The sequence below is a fragment of the Branchiostoma lanceolatum genome, chromosome 18 (assembly GCF_035083965.1).
Source record: "Branchiostoma lanceolatum isolate klBraLanc5 chromosome 18, klBraLanc5.hap2, whole genome shotgun sequence".
Lineage (NCBI taxonomy): Eukaryota > Metazoa > Chordata > Leptocardii > Amphioxiformes > Branchiostomatidae > Branchiostoma > Branchiostoma lanceolatum.
This window is the reverse complement of record NC_089739.1, coordinates 12,782,273-12,808,139: the sequence shown is the minus strand read 5'-3', so window position 1 is coordinate 12,808,139 and position 25,867 is coordinate 12,782,273. Positions and strand designations below refer to the sequence as shown.

Sequence of the window (25,867 nt, the reverse complement as noted above, 5' to 3'; positions counted from 1 at the left end):
CTGTAGGGAGAAAATTTAGCATTTGCTGTGGTTTTAAGTTCGCCTGAGAGACAATGTTAGACAAGGGGGTAGGTGGCATAAAAATTCGTGGTGGATTTAAGTTCGTGGTAAAGAGTTTCCTGCGAAAACTGCGAACATAAAGCCACCGTGAACATTTCTGCATCAATATACAACCCCTTACTCAGTCACCATCTGGTAGTTGTTTGAATCTCATGATGAGTTATCTTAACTCTAGGCTACAATAATTCATTTTCTCGAATGTCAGATTTAAAAAAATAAAATAAAATGATAATGATAATAACTTTATTGCACAACAATAAACCTGTGGTGTAAACCTGTGTGGTGTAAATCTGTGTACTGTAAACCTGTGTGGTGGTATAGCCAGTGTGGCGGATACCTGTGTGGTGTAGCCTGTGTGGCGGAAACCTGCGTGGTGGAAATCTGTGTATTGTAAACCGGTGGTGGTACAGCCAGTGAGGCGGAGACCTGTGTAAAGTAAACAGGTGGTGATACAGCCAGTGAGGCGGATACCTGTGTAAAGTAAACAGGTGGTGATACAGCCAGTGAGGCGGATACCTGTGTAAAGTAAACAGGTGGTGATACAGCCAGTGAGGCCGAGACCTGTGTAAAGTAAACAGGTGGTGATACAGCCAGTGAGGCGGAGACCTGTGTAAAGTAAACAGGTGGTGGTACAGCCAGTGTGGCGGATACCTGTGTAAAGTAAACAGGTGATGGTACAGCCAGTGAGGCGGTAACCTGTGTAAAGTAAACAGGTGGTGGTACAGCCAGTGTGGCGGATACCTGTGTAAAGTAAACAGGTGGTGGTACAGCCAGTGTGGCGGGAACCTGTGTAGTGTAAACCTGTTGTGTTGGTACAGCCAGTGTGGCGGAAATCAGTGTGGTGTAAACCTGTTGTGTTGGTACAACCTGTGTGGTGTAAACCTGTTGTGTTGGTACAGATAGTGTGGTAGAAACCTGTGTGGCATACGTCTGTGTGGGTGATAATTTTTCAATAACAAAATGGAACTCCATTACACGTGCATTTTCCTGGCCCTTTGTCTGATGCTTGGCAAGGCTCAGCCAGGAGCACAGCCAATAGACAAACACGAGATAAAGGACGTACATGTCACATGCGACTTCAGAACTGACTGCACCTCTGACTGGGCTACGTTTGCCTTTATGATTAAGCACAGTGGGGTGAATGGGACTCATTTCGGTCACAAGAAAATAATGATGCACAATGATAGTACAAAGTTATCATTGATTATGATTTTGCTTCTAAGTGGAGATGTCGAGATAAATCCTGGGCCTAGACCGCCAAAGTTTCCCTGCGGGAGCTGTAACAAAGCTGTACAACATACCCATACTGCAATTTGTTGTGACGGCTGCGATAAATGGTATCATAAAGACTGCATTGAGCTATGTTCTCAGGTGTATACTGCATTAGAAACACACCAATCATACTCGTGGATTTGCTGTGACTGTGGCATACCAAACTTTGCATCAGCTATGTTTGACATAACTGATGATACTTTTCATTCAGTAAACTCATTTGATACACTGAGCTCTAGTGCAAGCTTGACAGATGACTCCCCGGTTGCTACATCCACTCCACTTAGATCTAAGCAGGGTAACCCCAATATGAGGGGTCGTGGTTTCAAAAAGACCAATGGTAAACTCTTACTGGTAAACTGCCAGAGTATTCGAAACAAAAAAGCCGAACTGGCGACTGTAATTGACACGTACAAACCAGATATAATAGCAGGCACAGAGTCATGGCTCAATCAAGACATAGCAAGCAGTGAGATATTCCCTGACAACTACATAGCTCACCGTAAAGATAGACAGACTGGCCCTGGAGGTGGTGTATTCCAGGTTAACAGGGATGATTTGATTGTCACACACAGACCAGATCTAGACACAGACTGTGAGATCATTTGGACACAGACTCAACTAGCAGGAAAGAAACCACTAATGATTGGTACATACTATAGACCTCCATCGGACCAGGGCAATAGCCTGGATGAACTGGACAAGTCCATAAGTAAGATGGGACCTAAAATTAACTCTGACAACGTGATCATCCTTGGAGACTTTAACACACCTGGTATAAATTGGGATGCTAGCACTACAGATAACACTCAGAGCAATTCAGGACAGGCACAGAAGCTACTGCACTTAGTGGATAACCATGGGTTATTCCAAACAGTTCAAGAGCCCACTAGGAATGGTAATCTTTTGGACCTGGTCTTAGTTAATAACCCAAACATAATCGAAAAGACCACAGTAGTTCCTGGAATAAGTGACCACGACATGGTATTGGTGGATGTCAACCTTGCACCCAAACAAAACAGGAAACCCAAGAGAAAAGTGTACATTCGAACTAAAGCTGATGAACCGGCCATCAAGAGTGACCTAAGTGATTATGCAACGAACTTTAACAAACGAACCGAGGATATGTCCGTGACACAGAAGTGGGATGATTTTAAAGACAAAATAAAGCACACGATGAACTTGCACATCCCTAGTAAAACAACATCAAGCAGATACAACCTGCCTTGGTTCAACAGAAACCTAAGAAGGCATTGTCGTAAGAAACAACGTCTTTACAACAAAGCTAAGAGAACAGGGCGAGAGGAAGACATGAACAAATACAAGAGAGTTAAGAAGGGCGTACAGAAAAGCATAAGAGCAGCACATTCAAAATATGTGGCAGACATACTGGGGGAAGCCATAATTGACAAACCCAAAACATTCTGGTCATACATAAAAGGCCTAAGAAGAGACCTTGTCGGCGTAGCCCCTCTAAAGATTGGTAATTCCATTGTCAGTGATAGCGAGAAAAAAGCAGAGGCACTCAGTTCACAGTTTAAAAGTGTGTTCACAGAGGAAGACACAACAAACATGCCAACTCTCGGACAGCCCTGTACCCCTCCCATGGAACACATAGTGATTTCCCCTAATGGTGTCGAAAAAATGCTCCAAGGTCTCAATCCATCTAAAGCATCTGGTCCAGACCAAATACCTCCTTGGTTCCTCAAAATGACAGCCACCGAAATAGCACCTGTGTTAACCAATATTTTCCAACACTCGTTAGACACAGGAGAAATTCCCAAAGACTGGAGGGATGCAAATATATGTGCCATTTTTAAAAAGGGAGATAGAGCTGTCCCCGGCAACTACCGACCTGTATCACTGACCTGTATATCCTGCAAACTACTTGAACACATTATCCATAGTCATGTCATGAAACACTTAGAAAGTTTCAACATATTGACTGACTACCAACATGGATTCAGAGCAAAACGATCCACAGAAACACAGCTTATATTGACAGCTCATGACATAGCTGGCGCACTGAACAGTAAAAAACAGGTAGATCTAGCAATTCTTGATTTTACTAAAGCTTTCGATAAAGTCCCACATAGCAGACTCATCACTAAACTAGAGCACTACGGAATTCAAGGCACCACACTAAATTGGTTGAAGGCTTTCTTGACCAATAGGGAACAGACGGTAGTGGTAGAAGGCAAGGCCTCAGCTCCAGTTAGAGTTGCGTCAGGCGTACCACAGGGAACTGTTCTGGGACCGTTACTCTTCCTCCTGTACATAAATGACTTACCAGACCAGCTTGATTCAAATGTTAGGTTATTTGCCGATGACTGCCTGTTATATATAGAGTTGTCCACACAGAGTGATTCACAGCTTTTGCAAGAAGATTTGAACACACTCGAAGAATGGCAAAGCAGATGGCTAATGCAGTTTAATCCGGAAAAATGTTACATCATGCATATAACAAACAAACGAAACCCAATTGTAACCACCTACCAGTTCTGTGGACAGGCTCTAGCAACAGCAAAGAGCCACCCGTACCTAGGCGTTACATTAACAACGGGGCTAAAGTGGAACACCCATATCAACAAAGTAACAACTAAGGCTAAACAGACATTGGGAGTGATCAAACGTAATTTGTGGGCATGCCCAGCAAAGGTAAAATCACTTGCATACACGTCTCTAGTAAGACCAAACCTTGAATATGCTGCAACAGTTTGGGATCCATACACAAAGAAGGATATAGATAAACTCGAGAGGGTGCAGAACCAAGCTGCCAGATTCTGCACGAACAACTATGAAAGGGGCGCCAGTGTAACAAAAATGAAAGCAGACCTGCAATGGATGTCACTTGAGGACAGGAGAACAATGTCCAGACTTTGCATGATGTACAAGATGACTAATAAACTTGTGGACGTACCGACTGATAAGTATCTAATGCCAGCTCAGAAGAGGACCAGAAATAGTCATGCTTTTAAGTACCAGAGTTATCAGCCAAGGATTGACGTGTTCAAAAATTCGTATTTCCCGAGAACCATAGTAGAATGGAACTCGTTGTCATCAAGTACTGTAGGAGCTTCATCACTAAGTAGCTTTAAAGAACGGTTGCCGTCAGATATGCAAAGACTAGGTGTAACAGACCGTTCGGTGTAATATGACCAGCTGCTGCCGCGCCGCGTGCCTGCGAAGCTGGTGTGTTACGCCTGATGGCGGTTATACCGGCTATATAGATACAGATACAGATACAGAACAATTGAACAAGGTACAAAGTATGGTATCCACTGGTACATTATAAGAGGACATTCTATTTAAGGCTAATCAATCTATCTTATACAATATGGTGTAATAGTATGGGATGACAATGGGATTTTACAATCACTGGAGGAGTTTCTTACGTCTAGACATTCTTTGATATATTTTCCAATGTATACCATGCATGGGTTGTCACATGTCATTATGCACTTAAATTTGCTATTCATGTCCATTGAGATTAATCCTGGTAACTCCGACGATAGCATTGAGTATAGTAAATAACGCATTTCAAAATATTTGGGACATACAATCAAAACGTGATATTCGTCTTCAATTACCTCTGGACAAAATGGACAAACCCTCTGGTCGATAGGAAGTTTTTGAAATCTCCCCGTTTCTGTACTTAATTTATGACAGCGAATTCTGAGTTTTCTAATTGCCCTACGTACGTCTAGGCTCTTTATGTTTGAAAGGTTATTTTCTTGCTTATTCAAGGTAGAAAGATAGAAAGTTTGGAAATGTTTGGAATAGCGCAATGCCAAAAGGAGTTGGCAAGGGAAATAACAATCTAGAAATTATAAAGGAAAGGGCACCTGTGATAGACCCAAATGCTACCACAGGAACCACAAAGTCTGGTTAACATTTCAAACAATGGATTTTGAACTTTTAGTGCATTTATGAATGGAAAAACTTTTATGGTAACATGACAGAAACTGTTACAATAAAAGTTTCATATGGCAAACAGGTCCTGTCCTTGGTGCTGAATGTGTGGTTAACATTTCAAACATTGGATTTTGAACTTTTAATGCATTTATAAATGGAAAAACTGTTATGGTAACATGACAACAACTGTTAGAATAAAAGTTTCATGTGGCAAACAGGTCCTGTTTTTGGTGCTGAATGTGTACTCTGTAGAACACTAGAAGGTTTTGTATACTATAGTATAGTACCTCACAATTCTTATATGTTAGTGAAAATTGTTTTTGCCCAACTTTGGCTTGTTTGTCTGTTTGCTTTTTCTGCATGTATGTATGTGTGTGTGTGTGTGTGTGCTTGTTTGTGTATGCGTGTATGTGTGTGCTTGTCTGTGTATGCGTGTGTGCATGTGTGCTTGTCTGTGTATGCGTGTGTCCATTATTGTGTGTGCTTGTTTGTTTATGCGTGTGTGCATGTGCATGTGTGTGTATGTGTGTTTGTCTGTGTATGCGTGTGTGTGTGTGCTGGTGTATGCGTGTGTGCATGTGTGTGTGTGTGCTTGTCTGTGTATGCGTGTGTGCTTGTCTGTGTATGTATGTGTGCATGTGTGTGTGTGCTTGTTTGTGTATGCGCGTGTGTGTGTATGTGTGTGTTTCTCTGTCCGTGTATACTAGAGTGCATGTGTACGCTTGTCTATGTTTATGTGTGTATGTGTGTTGTTATCTCCATGAAAAAAGGCTTTTTCATGGAGATATTGTTTTGCTTGCGTTTGGTGTTTGTGTGTATGTATGTGTCACCGGACGCTTAAAGTCACCATAACTGTAGAAACTGTACATGGATTGTAATGATTTTTGGTATGTGGGTGGGTGTTAGGAGGAGGAAGGTCAAGGTCGATTTTGGGCCCCCTGGCATGTGTGACTGGAACTGCAATGGCGTATTTGTTAAAATCTTCAATGTAGAAGAACTGAAGAGTGGATGGACAGATCGTCATGTTCTTTGGTACACAGGTAGGTTAGACCAAGTTGTACACACTTAAGTGCAAACTATGCAAATGAGACCGAATTTGCATAAGTAAGGAGGTAAATCGTTTGCATGTCTGTCGTCGGATGCTTAAAGTCAGCATAACTGTAGAACGTGTAGATGGATTGTAATGATATTTGGTATGTGGGTATGCGCTGGGAGGAGAATGGTCAAGGTCGATTTTGGGCCCCCTGGTTTGTGTCCCTGGAACTGCAATGGCCTATTTGTAAAAATGTTCTAAAGGAGTATAACTGAAGAGAGGAAAAACAGATTTTCGTGTTATTTCGTACGCAGGTAGGTTGGACAGAGATGTACACACTGAAGTGCAAATCATGCGAAGTTAGTGTGTTTGCGTGTGTGTGCGCGTGTGTGTATGTTTGTGTCACCGTGTGTGTATGTATGTGTCACCGGACGCTTAAAATCAGCATAACTGAAGAACGTGTGGATGGATTGAAATGATATTTGGTATGTGGGTAGGTGCTGGGAGGAGAAAGGTCAAGGTCGATTTTGGGCCCCCTGGTATGTATCACTGGAACTGCAATGGCGTGTTTGTAAATATTTTCCAAGGAGAATAACTGAAGAAAGGAGCGACAGATTTTCATGTTATTTGATATGCAGGTAGGTTGGACAGAGATGTACAAACTGAAGTGCTAATTATGCAAATTCATACTGAATTTGCATAAGTAATGAGGAATATCTACTCTATTGTGGGCTTTGAGGTCGCACCATCTGTTGGTCTCTTATCTAGGTCAGTAGCTATTTATAGCCACTTCTCCCCTTGCCCGGCCAGTGTGGGTCATACCATTGAGCGATATAGAATGGGGGGAATTGGTTTAATAAAAAAAAACAAAGTTTCATGGAGATTTTGGGTCCTAAGACTCTTGTTATTGATTGGTTGATTGATTAATTGATTGATCTCACTGATTGGCCACCTGCCCCTGTTTGAGCCGTGTGTTGTGATCCATGGTGTAATGGTTTAATTTGATTGATTGATGGTTGTTACTATTGGTTGTTTCCACTGATAGACAAACCGCCCCTGTTTGAGCCGTGTGTTGTGATCCATACCGGCTGCGTCCTGAACGAGACAGCGGGGCAAGCAGCTCCCCCTGGTGACCAGCATTGTTATGTCATCGCTGATATTCATGAACGGATCCACAAGTAAGCAGTACTACATGATTTTGCTGCTCTCTGTTTTCCGTCCGAAGTTTCTTGTTTACATCTGATGTTTTTGCATTTCAAATCAACAACAAATGAGTCAGAGTCAAATAATGAAAACTACAATGGAAAATACCTAACACGTGAAAGCAAAACTTGAGCAAAGAATGAAATCTATTACGTTGAAAAAAAAAGAAACGAATGGCAAATCAATGTGACTGAATTAATCTGAGACAAAAATAGCAAGAATTGATCTTAATCAATATGTCAAGAATATTCTTAAGGCCACACCATTTTAATTTCTTGGTTAACGGGATCAAAGAAAATGCTAGATTAGAAAATCAACATGAAAACAGAATCTCAGAGGAAAGTTTGTACTTTGGTGCGCACAGTTTCAGGGAGTGAACAGGGTCAGGTGCAAGTTTTCACCCCAGCCTTCTGTTTTCATGACTTTTTTAATCTGACATGACAATCTGTTAACCAAGAAATTAGATTGGTGTGGCCTAATCAATATAACAAATTAAAGCAGCTTGAAAGTAAGGCAGTAAAAAAAAGACGAAAAGCTGGAGATTGGGTGCAACGTCATGTTTCTGTACTTTCTAACACTGGATCTTGATTTGTTTCATCCACATGTAGTAAGAGCAATGCCCTTCCCGTACACCGGACAGGAAACATCACTTTCCATAGCGAGCTGTCTGTTGAATGTTTGGAAGATTACGAGGTTTGTTAAAGACACCCAGAGCATTTTATGAGGCTAGAAAACTGGAAATATTCTAGTTTCTGTAATCTTTATGAAATTGACATTTAATACCACTGTTTACCGCATTTGCGTGCAGATTTCTTATCAAAAGTGCTCAAAAGCGGCACAAAAATAAGCTACATAGTGATATTCTACTTTCACATGCCTGGTGTAAATAGACCGATACCATAGCCCCGCCCACCTCTGTCAAAACGTAGAAATACAAAATTAAAACATAAAGATGCAAATATTTGACGGACATGCAGTCAGTCTCTCATTGGTCAAACCGCTAATTGTGATGGACAGTCAGGATCAGTATATTAGGGCTTGTATATTCTACCAGTTCTCACCACACAACGACATCGTATCTTTGCTCCTTTAATATCGATATGTAATGGTTACGTGTTATTGAAACTTACTATGTGTAGGAATGTCTAGAAATTGGAGTTTTTTTATTCAAGTTTAAAGCCTCATAGAATGCTCTGGATGCCTTCAAACTTTCTATAGTTAGCAGTACAATTCAAATAGTTATGAAAACTACAGAGCAACCAACGACAAAAACACTGGTACACAGAAAGATGAATTTTGATTGATTACAATTTTACAAGATGTATGTTAGTTGCGAAGTTATTTGATTTTTATCTATATTGTATAAGACAGTTAAAAAGTCTGTCCCACATCTTTCGGTGTATAGGGGCTATGCCCATCTCCGTTTCTATAGCCCTCGGGCCACACAGATCACTATAGCGGAGGGCTAGTCCAATGTTGTGAGTCCAACTATATACATGTCATGTTTATAATTATGTACATGTACTGAATGTTCAGCAAAGAAAGCAGTATGTCTATTTTGAGGTCTTTGGTATAACCCGGTCAGAGTTTGAACCCCCGAACTTCCAAGTGCAAAGTAAAACATTCTACCCACTAGGCCATTGCTTAAGCCGGCGTCACGATTCATGCGAGCGCCGGCCGAATTTGTAGATCGCCCGAAGCTCGCTGAATTTCAAAATCGCGCGAGCATCGACTGTATTTTCCAATGAAAATCTCGGGTGACATCCGTCGAACACTGATAACTAAAAAAATCCGCCATGGGATTGTACCATCTCTTGGACATGGACGAAGTCAGAATCGACTAACCTTGTAAAAGCCTAATATTTGGATCAATTTTGATTTCTGAAAATCGCCCGAAGCCCGCGTAATCGACAAGACGTCGGACTTACTTCGGCCGAAAATGCACATTTGAAGCTCGCCGAAACATTGGCCGACCTGAATTTCGTATTTGTGACGGAGGCTTTAGGGCCTGTACCACAAGTTTTGATCTTATATCCTTGTTCCTTTATCTAGTTAACCCTATACTGGACAGTAAGAGGAGAAGGACCGGTGACATCAGGGCCACCGCTGGACGACGTTTCACCCGAGGGTGTCCCACAGAACAACCTTCACTTCACCTTGTCACCACGCGCCTTGCCTCTTGGCTTCTACATGGTGCAGGTTTGTCACTCACTGACTCACTCACTCACTCACTCACTCACTCACTCACTCACTCACTCACTCACTCACTCACTCACTCACTCATTCACTCACAGAATACGCCGCAACAGTTTGGGATCCATATACTAAGAAAGACAAGGATAAATTGGAGAGGGTACAGAAGCAAGCAGCCAGATTCTGCATGAACAACTATGTCAGGGGTGCTAGTGTCACCAAATTGAAAACAGTTCCGCAGTGGATTTCACTAGAAGAGAGAAGGAAAATGTCCAGACTATGCATGATGTGCAAAATGACTAATAAACTGGTGGACGTACCAACTAATAAGTATCTAATACCAGCTCAGAAAAGGACAAGAAATAGCCATGGCTTTAAGTATCAGACTTTTCAACCTAGGATTGATGTGTTCGTATTTTCCTAGAATCTTCCAATGCTGTCTCCAATTTTCTCCGTTTTCCATTGCTGCAGACAGTTGTTGTATATAGGTCCAAACCGCTGTCTGCTTCGAGTTGTTATCTCCATGAAAATTGGAGATATAGTTTTGGGTGTGTCTGTCTGTCTGTCTGTGTGTCTGTTTGTCTTTCCGCACTACTGTAGTTAGCATAACTCTTGATGGATTACAATGATATTTGGTATGTGGGCAGGTGCTGTGAAGCCGAAATTCAAGATCGATTTTGAGCCCCTGGTATGTGACCTTGCTACTGCAGCAGAAGTTCGTTTTTTTATGTATGTCTTGTTTGGTCTTCCACGGTGTCTGTGTCTGTGATTCGGGTTCCACTGAAGAAGTGTTGAAAACTTACAATGACTGAAAAAATTGAACCAGAAGGGTATTTACAGAATGATGTTTCCTGACATACCATCTTGTGTACAAGTCATGTAAAAGCTCTTTAATGCCAAGAATGTTTACTAATCATACTAGCTACACTACCAAAAATCGTTTTTCTTATTTTTCTTGTTTTTCCTTGTACAAAGAATTTTTATGTCAGCAAGAATATCATTCTGTATGCAAGAATCCCTGTTTTAAGCACAAACTAGAATCCCTGTTTTAAGCACAAACAAGAATTGCATCTAAGAATTTTTTTCTTAAACCAAGAAAGTTCAAGAAATTAATTCTAGTAAAATCTTAAGGAAAGAATCTGTAAGAATACCACGTCGGACCAAACAAAAAACAAATCTTAAAGTAAGACTGAGAAATACAATTTTTTTATTTTTGTAGAAAATTCTTATTGGAGAGCATCATGCTAAAAATATTGTCTTAACTTCAGAAAATAAAAGAATGAAATTCTTTGTGTAAGAATTGACATAGAAAGACTTTCGCATAAGGTTTCCTGAATTTTCTTGTTTTTTCTTTGTTTAAGAAAATCTTTCTCAACATAGATCTAATAAGAAAACAAGAAAAATAAGAAAAAAATCTTTGGTAGTGCATTCCTAGCTACCAGGTAACGTTATTTCATTTTTTTATTAATTGATTATGCTAACAGTTCCAAGCCATGTTGACGGTGCCAGGAAGCGACCACATGTCCATCTCTGCTGTCCAAACGTGGGTAGAGGTCGCCAGGATGCCACTCACCTATACTGTTGGACCCGTCGTGCGAACGATCGACACAACCAGTGACCTCGTCGTTGACGCTGCCCTCTCCTATGACCCGGAAGAACTTCTTAGTTCCAAGGGATACGTCTACGACTGGAAGTGCACGTATGAAGTGACTTTACGTAAGTTAATTAATGCTCTAGAACAGTATGGTAACGTTAACTATATGCTGCATCAGGAATATATAACATTGTCTCGTTTATGCGTAGCGGTGTATGCAAAGTGGAGGACGTCCCCGTCGGTCATGGATCATAGACTAAAAGGCACCCAGAGCATTTTATAAGACTTGAAATTTGGAAATATTCTAGTTGGTGTAATCTTTATGAAATTGACAATTAATGCCACTGTTTACCACATTTGCGTTCAGATTTTTTTTCAAAAGTGCACAAAAACGGCACAAAAATAATCTACATGTTAATCTTTTAGTTTCTCGCGCCTACTGTACATACCATAGCCCCGCCCACCACCGTCAAAACGTAGAAATGCAAATTCAAAACATAAAAATGCAAATATTTGGCGGATATGCAGTCACTCCCTCATTGGTCGAACCGCTAATTGTGATGGACAGTCAGGATCATTCTATTAGGGCTTGGATTTTCTTATAGTTCTCACCACACAACGACTTTGCTCATTTAATTTCGATATCAGTAATGGTATAGTGTTATTGAAACTTACTATATGTAGGAACGACTAGAATGTTGAGTTTTTTAATTAAAGTTTCAATTCTCATAAAATGCTCTGGATGCCTTTAAAGGTGTGGACCGGCCATACAGCCAACCAGATGGTCAGGCAGGCAGATTTAGATCGCCAGCAGTGAAGAACCTTTACTGAACGCTATGCTGCCCCTACAGCTGACTAAGCTATGGGAGAGAGTGAGTGAGTGAGTGAGTAAGTGAGTGTATGCACGTGGCATCGTGTGGCGCAATGGGTAGAGTGTTTCGCCCAGAACCAAGAGGTCCTTGGTTCAAAACCCTGATATGCCCCGATGTTGTGCCCTTGGGAAAGGCACTTAACACGACTTTCGTCACTCCACCCAGGTGTGAATGGGTACCTGACTTCGGTTGGGGAAGGTCGTATTGAGGTCATCTGCTGGCGCAGAATGTCAGCCGCCCAGACCCGTGCGACAGTGTATCTGTTGTGTATTATGTGACTGTAAACCCTGCAGCCATTCAGCACTGGCTGCCATTGCACGGGTAATTTCTGACCAATAAACATTTATTATTATTATCATTATTATTATGGTCCCTGTATTTCCAGTCTTGAAATTCTCTTCGCATTCCTTTACAGCCCTCGATGCTTCCAAGATCAACGTAGCCAACTGTAAGAAGGCGACATCGAGCGGCACCGGTTACGGTGGGTCTCCTGACAGGGCGAATGACGGGAACAATGCAGCCGGACTCTACAACTCAATGTCATGTGCTCACAGTGGTGGGGAGGCCAACCCGTGGTGGATGGTCGATCTGGGCACCCAGTACTCCATCGTAAGGTATTATATTCGTTCATTTATTCATTTCATCTCAAGACAGCTGGGTCTCCCCTTCAACTTATAAGAGTTGATTATCAAGAGGCCCGGGGGTGTCCCTGTGGTGTAGTGGTTTGCCCTTCTGTTACTTACCACATCTGGTTCTGATTACTTGGAACCAGAAGGCCCGAGTTCAACTCCCGGGTAGGACACCTCTGGACAAAAGGCGCATTGAGTCATACCAAAGACTTTATAAAAATGGTACTTACTTACCAGTGGACTAGCCCCCTGCTGCAGTGATTGCACCACAGTGTGGCCCAGGGCTATGAAACAGGGATGGGCACCGCCATGTACGCCTTATGGTGTGGGAGGATTTTAACTTTAAACTTTAATCAAGAGGCCCTAGTATATACAGGACAATGTATGTTACATTCAGTCTGGTAAAGACAAAAATGGATGACATTCGGTGAAACATAAATTAATCCGACACGTCAAAACAAAATTGTTGTCCGTAACTCAAAACCTTCCAAGGTAAAAGTCAATAAAGGTCAAGAGAGGTCAAGTGGAGGTCAAAAGAAATTACACGAGGCATGTATAATAAGTTTTACCTAGTTAAAGCTCTTGAAATAGTTAAGCTGTGCAATTTAGCGCCTGTGGGTGCATACAACCATTTATGTCATATAAGGGTGTTCCGGTTCCGTATCACTTGAGGTTCTAGAGTTGTATCACATAGGCTTCCATGAAATATTTTTATTCGAATACCGGATTCGGAGGTTGGAATCAATATGTTGTTACAGTTTTTTTGTTCGAGGACACAAAACTCCCTCAACTTCTGGCGCATTCCGCATTAAAATGTGTGTTTTCTCGGGTGGGTATGACATAGATAAAATACAACACGGTGTATTCAGCACCACCCTCGGTCCCAGCCCTCCCGCGGGCCTACGGCCGTCGGGCGACCCTACCCGCGGTCGGGCTGGTACCTCGGGTGATACGGAATACCCCGTGTTGAATTCTATATCACCTTGTTGTATTGTGGAAAATAAACCAGTCTACTACCGCAATTGCAGGGTCGTTGTGTACAACCGTGTGGATTGCTGTTCGGACAGACTCAGTCCCGGGAACATCCACGCCGGAAACTCCCCCGTACTCGTCAACAATCCAATAGTCGGCAGAATCTTGAATTTTGCCGGGCTGATGTATGAACTCTCCGTTTCTGGCGTCTTGGCTCAGTATGCAGGCATCCAACTTCTCAGGACGATATTTTTGAATTTTTGCGAATTTGAGGTGTACACAGACGATCTAAGTCCATTATTAACAGGTGAGGCATGTATGTGTGTATGTGTGTATGTGTGTGCATGTGTGTGTATGTGTGTATGTGTGTCTGTGTCTGCACATGTGTATTTGTATGCATGTGTGTGTCTGCATGTATGTGTGCATGCGTGTGTATGCACGTGCGCTTGCGTGTGTCTGCATGTCTTTGTGTGTGTGTGTGTGTATGTGTATGTGTATGCACATGTGTGTGTATGTTTGTTGGTGTGTATGTGTGTCTGCACATGTGTGTTTGTATGTCTGTGAGTGTCTGCATTTGTCTGTGCATGTGTGTGTATGCACGTGAGCTTGCGTGTATCTGCATGTCTTTGCTTTAATTGTGTGTGTGTGTCTGTGTCTGCACATGTGTGTGTGTGTGTGTGTATGTGAAATTGTATGTCTGTGTGTGTCTGCATGCGTGTGTATGCACGTGCGTTTGTGTGTGTGTGTCTGCATGGCTTTGTGTGTGTGTGTTCGCATTGTACAATGTACAGTTTTTTTACTCTCTTGGTGGTTTTATAAGTAAAAAATATAAAATGGTGTAAGCCTTTTCCTATACTTCCAGGCACGGACTGTGAGATCATGCTCGGGTGCTTGGTCCAAACGGCCCCCAACGGCGAGCGTCAGTTCACGCCAAGCCTTCTTACGCACGAGAGGCCTCCGGGTATCATCGCTAACGTCAGTGTGGACGTGACGGCCGGGCTGTTCCCCACGGCGTCGCTGTACCAGACCATCCACGTAGTTCCTGACGAGACGTTGTTGGACTTGTATCTGGAGTACGTCAAACAGTTTTCTTTCTTCTTCTTTCAATTTGAGGCTATACCAACTTCAACTTGCTGAAGACTTTTGTAGCCTATATACCGACTGTAAGGTTTGGACCATCGCACACCGGGGCATGCCTCTACTTTTTTTCTAAAGGTGTGGTGGGTTCTTTAACGTGCGTAGGGTGTGGCTCTCCCCAAACATTGGACCTCCATTTAACGTCCTATCCGAGGGACGTCCCTAACCGAAGCTAGGTACTCGTTTTCACCGGAGAGAAGTGAGGAAAGTCATGTAAAGTGCGTTTCCCAGGGGCACAAGATCGGTGACCTGACCGGATTTGAACACGGGACCTCTGTTTTCTGGGCCAAACACGCTGCCGTTACGCCACGCGACCCCAAGTTTTAGCTGTCTTTACCTTTGCGTCTGAAGGTTATGTTTTTGATGATGTTTGTGGTCAGCTGTCTGGATTTGTTTGTTTGTTTGTTTTTAGCTGGCTGAAGACAGCTCTTGTCTGATGCTAACTAAATTGTTGGCGGATAAAAATGCTCTTTGTACACAAGCAATTGTTTTATTCAAGGCTTAGGCCACACCAATTTTATTTGTTGATTCTTGGATTTTTTCAGAAAAAAACTGGAGCAACAGGGCAAAAAATAGATAAAAAGAAATTTCTTGCAAATAGTCTGGGGTTAAGGGTTAACGTAACATAGAGGATTATTCAATTTTCAGCTTTGTATGGCTCAATTTATGCAATGCACCCCTTTCTTTGATCTAGTACGTAAGTTTAGTAACAAAATTACATTTTGCCATGTAATATATCGATTGATATTAAGAAATAGTTTTAATAAATGAAAAATTACAGCTTATGATCAATGTGACCACACTTTTTAGGCATGTGCAAGCCTTTATAATCCATTTTAGTGGCTATTGAGTTTAACAACTGAACAGATAGTAAAATTGGGAGTAAAAATTTGTGAATGGGAATAGTGACCAATTTTTTTTTCAAAATGAGAAAAACAGGACAGGCTATTCCAAGAAGCAACAAAAAAAATTGGCATGGCCTTAGCCAATGTTTTGCTGTCTGTCTGTCACCTTCCTCAGGGCAATACTGATTACAGAGGAAGGTGACAGACGGAAACATGCGAGGAATAAACACTTGGACAAAAAAATTGTTATCTTAGTAGTGATTTGACAACTTGATGAAGATATTCACAGGACGGTGTTGTTTGGTTGAATTTTCTACAGCTGTGTGGAGAACTGTAACCAGTACAGCACCATCGCAGCCTGGCCGCTGGTTCTGAACACGTCCTCAGAAATACAGGTAAATACATGATGTGCCTAACTCAGGATTTTGTTACTATAAGTGGACGTTTTGCAAAGGTTAGATTCAAATTACTTTATCCATGTCCTACCAGAAATACCTTGGGAGGGGGTATTAGGACTTGCATTCATAGAAAGTAATATTAGACCCTAAATTGATGTTTTGATTTTGATTCTTTTTCTTGTCTGATGGTGGTGCTAATATATGTTGATTTAACTGAAGTATGCTGTCATCTAGTGCTGTGTACTGGTACTGTGTACCGGTACTGTACCGCAAAAACTGATTAGGTACAGGTCCAAAATACCGGATCATGAAGTACGGGTACTGTACCGATATAACTTTACACCAAGTACGTGCTTATTTTGTGACTGATCTCCTGACCTCATGGCCTCATGCAACACCAAACGTAACCAAAGTGACACCTTGGAACAGCGTAACTAATATGCAACAGAACATTCAGGCATGCAGGGAGTTTTGATAGCAAGGCCAAGGGAGTTTGGCGGTAGGAAACCTAGTCATGTTCCTTGACTAAAGATACTGACAAGTTGAAAACAGTTTATTGATGTTTCTGTTATTATTGAAGAAGTTCAGAAGAACACATGTTAATTTTTCGAATTGTGCATGTACATGTACAGGTCCGGACCTGTACCTAAACCTCTGTACCGGTACCTGTACCTGATGTTACGTTTAGGTACGCAGCACTAGTGTCATCTTGTCTGTATTTGTTTATTTTTTGTTTTGATAAAAAAATACAGGGCACAATCGACTACACTCTGGAGGAGTATCCTGATGGTCATCCTGCAGAGAACTGGACCTCTGTGATTGAAGTTTCTGGCTCGGCCCTTCTGGTTCCCAGCGCAGTATTTGTGGTATACTACCATTTTTTTTCTTTTTTTTTCTTATCTTTCTTCTTTTCTTATGTTGAGAAAGATCTTCTTATACAATAAAAAACAAGAATATTCAATAAACCTTCTGCGAAAGTCTTTGGATGTCAATTCTTACGCAAAGAAGTTTATTCTTATTTTTCTGAAGTGAAGAAAATATTTCTAGTAGATGTTCTCCAATAAGAATTTTCTACAAAAGTATGAAAAATTGTCTATAAGATTACTATAAGATTTGTTTTTTGTTTGATTTGGTATTCTTACAAATTATTTCCTTAAGATATTTTATTTGAAAATTTGATTCTACTAGTCTAAGAATAATTTTCTGGAACTTTCTTGGTTAAAGAAAACTCAAGAAAAAAAAATTATTGGATGCAATTCTTGTTCGTGCATAAAACAAGGATTCTTGTTTGTGCTTAAAACAGGGATTTTTGTATACAGAATAATATTATTGCTGACAGAAAAATTTTCTTTGTAGGAAGAAAAACAAGAAAAATAAGAAAACTGATCTTTGGTAGTGAAGGATACAATTTTGATTATCACTCCTTTTCTTTATTCTTTTTCTAATTTCAATATTTATTAACAAAAACTAAGGACACACTCAATGCCATTGACTTAGTTTCATGTTGTTCAAAACGAAAAACAATAATTTAATACAAAACATGCAAATTATGTCTACGTAATACATGTATGAATCTTATATTTGATGGAACTTCAGCACCAAGGACAAATCTACACACTGTACAAAATGGGGCAGAAAAAACTTGGCTATGAAATGAACAACAATTCGTCTATTGAAACTGAAAACGGGATTTTCGCAATCTTTATAGAAATCAAATTGGTGTGACCTGGAGAGTAATTATGTTAAGCCATACCTAGTATGGCTCAACATATTGTTTTTACTCATGTTTCTTCTCCTCCTCCTTCTGCCTGTCAAATCTTCAAATCGATTCATATCTGTCATTTTTTGACCAAATGACCTGAAATTTTGCACAAAGGTAGTGTGGGGAAATACCCCTAGGCATTTTTTCTTTTCCTTCAAACTGATTTTATTGAGTTTTTTCGTGACAGCCGATGGGAGCACAGCGTTTCAAATGGCAACTGCCTGCTTGGCCAATTGAGCTAATCGAGTTATCTTTCATTTCTGGGTCAGCTGCCCTAGTGTTTATACCAAATGTGGCATTGTGACTGCCTACGACTTTGTTCACACTTTTGGCATATTACTAGTACTTCAGAATCATTTTTCTAAATTCTTTGCCATTTTCAAAACAAAGATGCACATCTCCATTTTTTGCATGGGGAGGAGTTTGGCTAAACATGCAAATGACGGCCTTTCTAGTTATTGATCACCTAATCTACTTTCCCAGGACGTTGGACATTACACAATCCGGCTGACGGATACGGTCGGACCCTGGCAGAAGATTTCGGAATGGAGGTTTCAAGTCCTTCCCAACCCTGCTCAGAGCCAAGCCGGTGATGATGAGGGAGAAACTACGGGGGGAGACCCTGAGAGCCTGTCAGGAATGTGTACTCTACTTCCGCCAGAGGGAACAGCTTTGATCGACAAGTTCTGCGTAACTTGTAAAGGTAATGCCACAACAAGTTACCTAACGTAAACAACGCAGTACCTTAAACCAAGGACAGGGGGCATGACTATCTCAAGGCTGTATATGGCTGTCTCTTGTCACGTGATAGTTAACATCAAGTCACGTGACAAGAGAACTCCAAGGCGGGATCTGACTTTACCAGGTTGATGAAGAGACAGAGTTTGTGTCGAAAGCTCCCCATAGTAGCAAACTCTTTTGTTGTGTGTTAGTGAGTGTTTAAATGTTTGTAAAAGCACGACAAAGTAATTTCTTCGTTCTCAGATTCACCCACTTTGATATCATTTAGGCCCAATTTACACTTGTTCTGTGAAACTGTAGTACTACACATGGTAGTACTACAGATTCACGTCCACTTTACACTCAATGACAGGAAGCCTAGCAGGACACCTGCTGTTCCAGATTGCCACGAAACTGTAGTGACCTTTGAAAAATCGTGGGAGGGAATTTCAGCATGCTTTTTATTTGTGAAAAGGTAGGGGTTTTATCTGATGCAAAATTCCAAGCAAAAGGGCCCGACAGCTCGGTTTTACTGAGAAACCTAGAAAATGACCGCAGATGACCCGAAATGGGACACGCGATCAGTTTGAATTACATCAGATCGAACATGGTTGTTGGCTTCGAAATGTAGTCTACTGCCTCGATCTGAACTACAGTTTCATTTACATCCGGTTCGAAGTCTTGCAGAACCTCCGCCGAAGTGTAGTACTACAGCCTCCGAGGGTGTAGTAGACTTCTGTTTTCTTTTTACACCCAGAAAAAAATTGTAGTCTACTACAGTAGTAAACTACCATGTGTAGTACTACAGTTGAATGGACAAGTGTAAATTGGGCCTAAATAATGAATGAATGGTTTTAGTGACGTAAAAAAGTCATCCTCATTGGAGGGAAGCATAATGCTTCTTCGAGTAGCTAGTGGTACTTTGTCATGGCTTGCGTTGTTGGCCAAGCACACTAGGTCAGTTTTTATGTAGGAACTTACAACTTGGCTTCAAAATGATTTCTACCGTAGCACACATGAACTGTCAAGCTAAGTTGAATATCTCTTCTTTAGGATTTGTGTCCAATATTTTTATATTGGAAATTACTGTTCGACTTTGCTTCAAAATGATTTCTATCAAGAAGACATTGGAACTTTCGAGCTATTAGTAAAGTTGAATGTCTCTTCTTCAGAATTTCTTGATGTCCTTGGCCCACTGGAGACCCAGGTTTCCTTTGAGCTGAAGCCTTTAGCTGAAATCGCCACGGTGACGTTCCCTGGAGATGGACCCCCCACGAAGAACGAAATCATCCTGAATTCCTTCAACGGATGGGTAAGGTCTGGACTTCTGTCATCCTTGATTCTATCAATGCATTTGAATGTGCTGCGCTCAAATTTTGTGGCACAGTGAACACAATCAAAAACAGTTTATGGTGTCTTGAGGAGAACGAAGAGAGAACACACACATGCACACACACGCACACACACGCACACACATAAAAACACACATACACACACACATACACACACAGATACACACACACACATACACACACACATACACACACACATACACATACACACGCACAAACACACGCATACACACACACACACACACATATACACGCACACACACACACATACTAATTTGTACTAAGAACGGAATTCAGATTATATTGCAACATAACCCGCGAGTTTCTTACTGAATAAAATCATCATCATACGTACACTCATACACAGACACTTACACACACATACATATACATGCACACACACATACGTACACATACACACACACATACACACACACACACACACACACATACACATACACACGCACACACACACACACACACACACACAAACACACATATACGGATAGAATATAGAATATTCATGATTGTGCATGATTGTGTGTGATTATGATGAAACTGAATTTCTTATTTCATAGGTTGGGTACACAAACCTCTTTGACGTCTCCTCTGGGATTGTCATCTTGCACGTGCGGATCGGGTCTCCGGATGGTCGCTTTGTTGAGTTTGATCTTGAACCTGCGCTGGTTGGTTTACATCTCTATTTTCTACACATCATTGTTTGATGATCATTATCATTTAACACATGTGTTAAGTTAGTTAGAGTCTTCCCCGCACCAGACGGTGCATAAGGCGGCGCCCATATCCATTTTGGCAACCCTGGGCCACACAACTTTGTGCAAGGCACTACAGCAGGGAGCTAGTCCACCGATAGTGATGTGTGTTTAACTTCCATGCTCTTTCCCAAATGCTGAGTGCTCAGCAGAGAAAGCAGTATGTACCATTTTTAGAGTCTTTGGTATGACCCGGCCGGGGTTCGAACTCACGACCTACCGTATGCAAGGCGAACACTCTACCAACTAGGCCATTGCACATGTGTTGCTATTTTATTTTCATCAGTTCTGTGAACTAACTAAGCCTCTGATTAGCAAAAGGAAAACATGCATGATGTACAAAATGACTAATAAACTAGTGAATGTACCGAATACTAAGTATCTAATACAAGCGTAGAAAAGAACAAGAAATAGTCATGCCTTCAAGTACCAGAGTTATCAACCTAAGGATTGAGGTGCTTTTCCTAGGAACACCTAGTTGCCACAACTAGTTGCCTCCAACTACAGTACTAGTAGGTGAAAAAGTATCAATCCTTTGTTGTATTTATAACCGGTGCAATGGCCTAGTTGGTAGAGTGTTTGCCTTGCATACGGTAGGTCGTGAGTTCGATCCCCGGCCGGTCATACCAAAGACTTTAAAAATGGTACATACTGCTTTCTCTACTTATCACTCAGCATTTGGGAAAGAGTATGGTAGTTAAACACACACATCACTACCAGCGGACTAGCCCCCTGCTGTAGTGACTTGCACAAATATGTGTGGCCCAAGGGCTATAGGAATGGAGTTGGGCCCCTATGAGTCTTTTCAAGACGCCGGGTCACTTTAACTTTAACTTTCTTCTCTTCTTGCAGATAAAGGCACCGACCATGGCGCAGCTCCAAGGTTACCTCGATGGATTCATCGCCTACCCGACCGGCACGTTCTTCCGTCAGATCCGCCAGGGCGAGCCGCACACCGCTTTCCTCGGGTCCGTCATTGCGTCCTACGTCGCTAGTCACATGGCTGTTATTGGAGAGGACATCACAGAGGTGCATTGTTTTGTGTAAATGGTTATGAGTGTGTGTTTATTGTAATTGAATTGAGATAATAAACTTGTCGACGTACAGACTGATAAGCATCTAATACCAGCTCAGAAAAGGACAAGAAATAGTCATGCCTTTAAGTACCAGAGTTATAAACCAAGGATTGATGTGTTCAAATATTCGTATTTCCCGAGAACCATAGTATAATGGAACTCGTGCCATCAAATACTGTAAGAACACCTTCACTAAATAGCTTTAAAGAACGATTGCAGTCAGATGTGCAAAAGTTAGGTGTGACAGGCCGTTCAGTGTAATATAAACAGCTGCTGTCGCGCCGCGTGCCTGTGAAGCTGCTGTGTTACGCCGAAGGGCGGTTATTCCAGCTATACAGATACAGATACAGATACCCTTTAGGCAAAGATCTAGACTAATCTTGTGTGTGGAACGCACATACAGCTTTCCTCGAATCTGTCATTGCGTCCTATGTTGATAGTCACATGGCTGCTGGTGGAGAGGATATAACAGAGGTAGTTATTCAAATTATTGTAACAGTTGTATTGTTGTTGATGTAAGGCAAGTTTCCTTGCTGTTTCAGTAGCATCGTATATTTTTACAGGGAGGAGTTGCTAGCCCTTCCACTTAAACATGCTTGAGGGATCACTAGTTTAATCCCCTTCCCAAAGACAGATGCAGCCCCAACCGAGATGTCCTAACCCAGGGACTTGAACTGGGGTCTGCCAGTCAGTTACCAACTAATTAAAAACTAGCTGCCATATGAGCCACAGGGACATCCCTTTCTTCAAATTTTTTTAGCATCTGTAGTCCAGTTGTTAGTGACACAGCCCCTGGACCAAGAGATTGGAAGTTCAATTCCGGCTGTTGTCGTTTACCCAACATGCACGCTACTGGAAAGGGTTGTAGTCCTAAAGCCCCCGTCACAAATAAGAAATTCAGCTTGGCCGACGTGTTGGCGAGCTTTAAATGGGCATTTCGGCATAAGTACGGCCGACGTCCTGTCGATTACGCGGGCTTCGGGCGATTTCTAGAAATAAAAGTTGATCGAAATATTGGTTAGTCGATACTGACTTCGTCCATGTTCAAGAGATGGTACCAGCTCATGGGGGATTTTTAGTTTTTAGTGCTCGACGGACGTCGCCCGAGATTTTTATTGGAAAACATGGTCGAGTCCTCGGGCGATTTTGAAATTTGGTGAGCTTTGGGCGATCTACAAAGTCGGCCGACACTCGCATGAATTGTGACGCCGGCTTAGGGACAGGATGTTTAGCTATGGTCCACTCTTCATTGTACTTGTTGAAAAGAGCTAGCCTTTAAGGGTAATCTTCACTTGAGTAGAGTGAGGAAATAGGTGTATAGTGCCTTTGCCAAGGGCACAACATTGGGGTCTGCAACGGATACGTTTGGCTGTGTCGTGTGGCCTAATGGTAAGAACATTCGGCTATGAACCCGCGTTCGAACCCGGGTCGCCCCCGGGCATGTCTGGACATGCACCCCGACTGTGTGGCATTGGGAAAGGCACTTAACACAAATTTCCTCACTTCACTCAGGTGTAAATGAGTACCTAGCTTCGGCTAGGGACGTCCCTCGCATAGGACATTAAATGGAGGTCCTGTGTTTGGGAAGAGCCACACCTCACGCACGTAAAAGAACCCACCACAGCTTTAAAAAAAGAGTAGGGGCATGCCCTAGTGTGCGATAGTCCAAATCCTTCTGTCTGGAGTTGGTGATTCACTACAAATCACCCGGATGGGGGCCTGGCGAACCTCCGTCTCGTATCAGCCATACTGTGATTTACAGCATTCATCCGGATGGGAGACCTGGCGCATCCCCGTCTTATATCAGCCAACGAAAGGGTATGTCACCCCGTAAGGGGCGGTATAACACGTCGCACGTAAGCACATTGACTACATGTACCTGCTTACCTAACGGATACGATCCCAGAACCTACAGATTCAGATACAAGAACCTAATTATAACCACCAGACTATCCCGCCACCTTGTGTTTAGGGAGTAGACAAGATGGCATCGGGACTGTCAGAGTTGGACATAGAGGATATGGAGACAGCAAACGGAGTGACTCTGTCTCTGATCATGCTCACAGCTGCCCCTGAGATGGTGTCAGGAAATGCACAGGTTGGTTTAGGCCACTCCAATTTAATTTCTTGGTTAACAGATCTATATCTTCAATTTTAGCACAAAATAAATCATTAAAACAGAAGGCTGGGGTGAAAACTTGCACCTGACCCTGTTCACTCCCTGAAATTGTGTGCACCAAAGTACAAACTTTCCTCTGAGATTCTATTTTCATGTTGTTTCTACCAATCTAGCATTTAAAAAAAAATATTTTTATTCCGTTAACCAAGAAAATAAATTGGTGTGGCCTTATCATTGGTAAACGATTTGTATTTTTTGCATGTTTATTTTGCACAAGATAATATCATAGAGTATAATTTCAGGAACTAGCGAAATTGTTATGTAAGTTGTTAGATGTCATTGTATTGTATTTTTGCATATGATATACAGGTCTCCAGGAAGATTTGATTAGTTTTGTTATTTCATAATGGAGTTTCCTAATACTGGTAAACAAACAAAAAACACACAAACAACTGTAGATGGAAAGTGCTCGGGTAACATAGAGACCAATCTGGTCTCCCCCAGTCAATTTTGATATTGCCAAAATATCAATAGATAAATAAATGTACAATAATAGCTTAAGATAATAAAACAAATAAACAAATACATGTAGCTACTTATAGATAAAACAACTGAATGGGACAAAAAACATTTAAAAAACTATGCTGTGAAACTTAAGCTTAGGTGCACCAGTGAACATAATCTTTCCCAAAAAAGATTTTAGAGCCCTAATTTACTTACAGTTGGCTCATATGGTAACTGTCCTTGGTGCTGAGTTAAAAGTGACTGGTGCACCGGTGCATCCACAGTCAAAAGGTTGATTTGGACCAGTAAATTTTTGTATGAAAAGGGAGAGGTAGTGAAATATGCTTTATTCTATTGCAAATGTTGCCTTTCTAGTTGTTAAGACAAATATCTATGCCAGGGTAAAGTTTGCAATCTGTAAGAATTACTCCGTGAATAGTTTCATCAGGTTGGTAAGTCACTGAATAAAAAAATACTCTTTTCACGCAGCCAAGAGATTTATTCCACCAATGTTTCGGTAACCATCTGTCATCTTCTTCAAGGCAATTCTGACTGGTTCACATATATAGCAATGCAGCACAGGTGTTGCCGCTTATACATATCAATGAGATGCAATCCCAAACACAAAGTATTTACATATGTACAATCACAGGGGATGACATCACTATAAATCTCTTGGTTGTCTTTTTTATTCTGTAAGAATTACTGATTCTGCCGGCAGAGATTCCAATCAAAGTCTGTAAATTTAAAGATATTCCCTCAAAAGACAGTCAAAACTTTTCCACTTCTATTCATGTCATGGATTTCTTAATGGAAGACCACCCAAACACATTCCTAGCATCCCAATCAGAATCTCCGTGGACAGAAACTCTACCGGTAGAATTGGCATTTCTGCCAAATTGCAATGTCACATATATTGAACGGTTCTTTAGGTATTGTCTGCCAACTTGCTGTCTGCAAGTTTGGAGACAACAAGAGAGCTGTCAACAAACATCACAGAGATGCCGACTGTGGAAGTGAACAAGGCAGCAGCCCTTATGTTTACTGGTTAGTAAATTACGCCATACTCATTTTTTCCTTTTCTTTTATTTGCAGTAAAGCAGATTATTTTTGAATCCAAGGAACGAGGACGAATAATGCCAGGGGGATTTCCCCAGTATAATGAACCTGTATATATAAATGGTTTATTCAGGAATTGACACATACAGTAATTAAAACAACATTGCAGCCAATATATCTTCTTTAAAGTAAACCGGCTGAATTACGCAGTCTCGAAATTAAAAGTACAAAAGAGCACACTCAAGCAATCTGAATATATATATAAAAGACAAAATGTACAACCAACAGTAGCATATATAACAGATTATACATTACAAATTGGTGTTCAGCAGTTGGGTCAAGTATGGAATAGCACTGCGTTTGTATCTGTCTGATCTTG

The 25,867-nt window shown here is 41.5% G+C and overlaps 1 protein-coding gene across 1 annotated transcript; it reads left to right on the top strand.

Annotated features, from left to right (window-relative positions):
- The first annotated feature begins 11,169 nt into the window (after nucleotides 1-11,169).
- On the top strand, nucleotides 11,170-25,481 carry LOC136424004 (uncharacterized). Its single transcript, XM_066412403.1, has 12 exons — nucleotides 11,170-11,392; nucleotides 12,558-12,756; nucleotides 13,800-13,969; nucleotides 14,606-14,816; nucleotides 16,045-16,120; nucleotides 16,876-16,989; nucleotides 18,369-18,588; nucleotides 19,778-19,917; nucleotides 20,536-20,643; nucleotides 21,583-21,759; nucleotides 23,779-23,904; nucleotides 25,362-25,481. The coding sequence occupies exons 1-12, from the start codon at nucleotides 11,170-11,172 to the stop codon at nucleotides 25,479-25,481; spliced, it is 1,884 nt and encodes a 627-aa protein (XP_066268500.1).
- Nucleotides 25,482-25,867: the final 386 nt, after the last annotated feature.

What these genes read in the sequence shown, in the direction of transcription:
- LOC136424004 (XM_066412403.1), top strand. Translation starts at nt 11,170, where the DNA reads ATGTTGACGGTGCCAGGAAGCGACCACATGTCCATCTCTGCTGTCCAA. An exon ending in GTTCTGCGTAACTTGTAAAG is followed by an intron (nt 18,589 to 19,777) that starts GTAATGCCACAA and finishes TCTCTTCTTCAG; the next exon opens with AATTTCTTGATGTCCTTGGC. An exon ending in TTGATCTTGAACCTGCGCTG is followed by an intron (nt 20,644 to 21,582) that starts GTTGGTTTACAT and finishes CTCTTCTTGCAG; the next exon opens with ATAAAGGCACCGACCATGGC.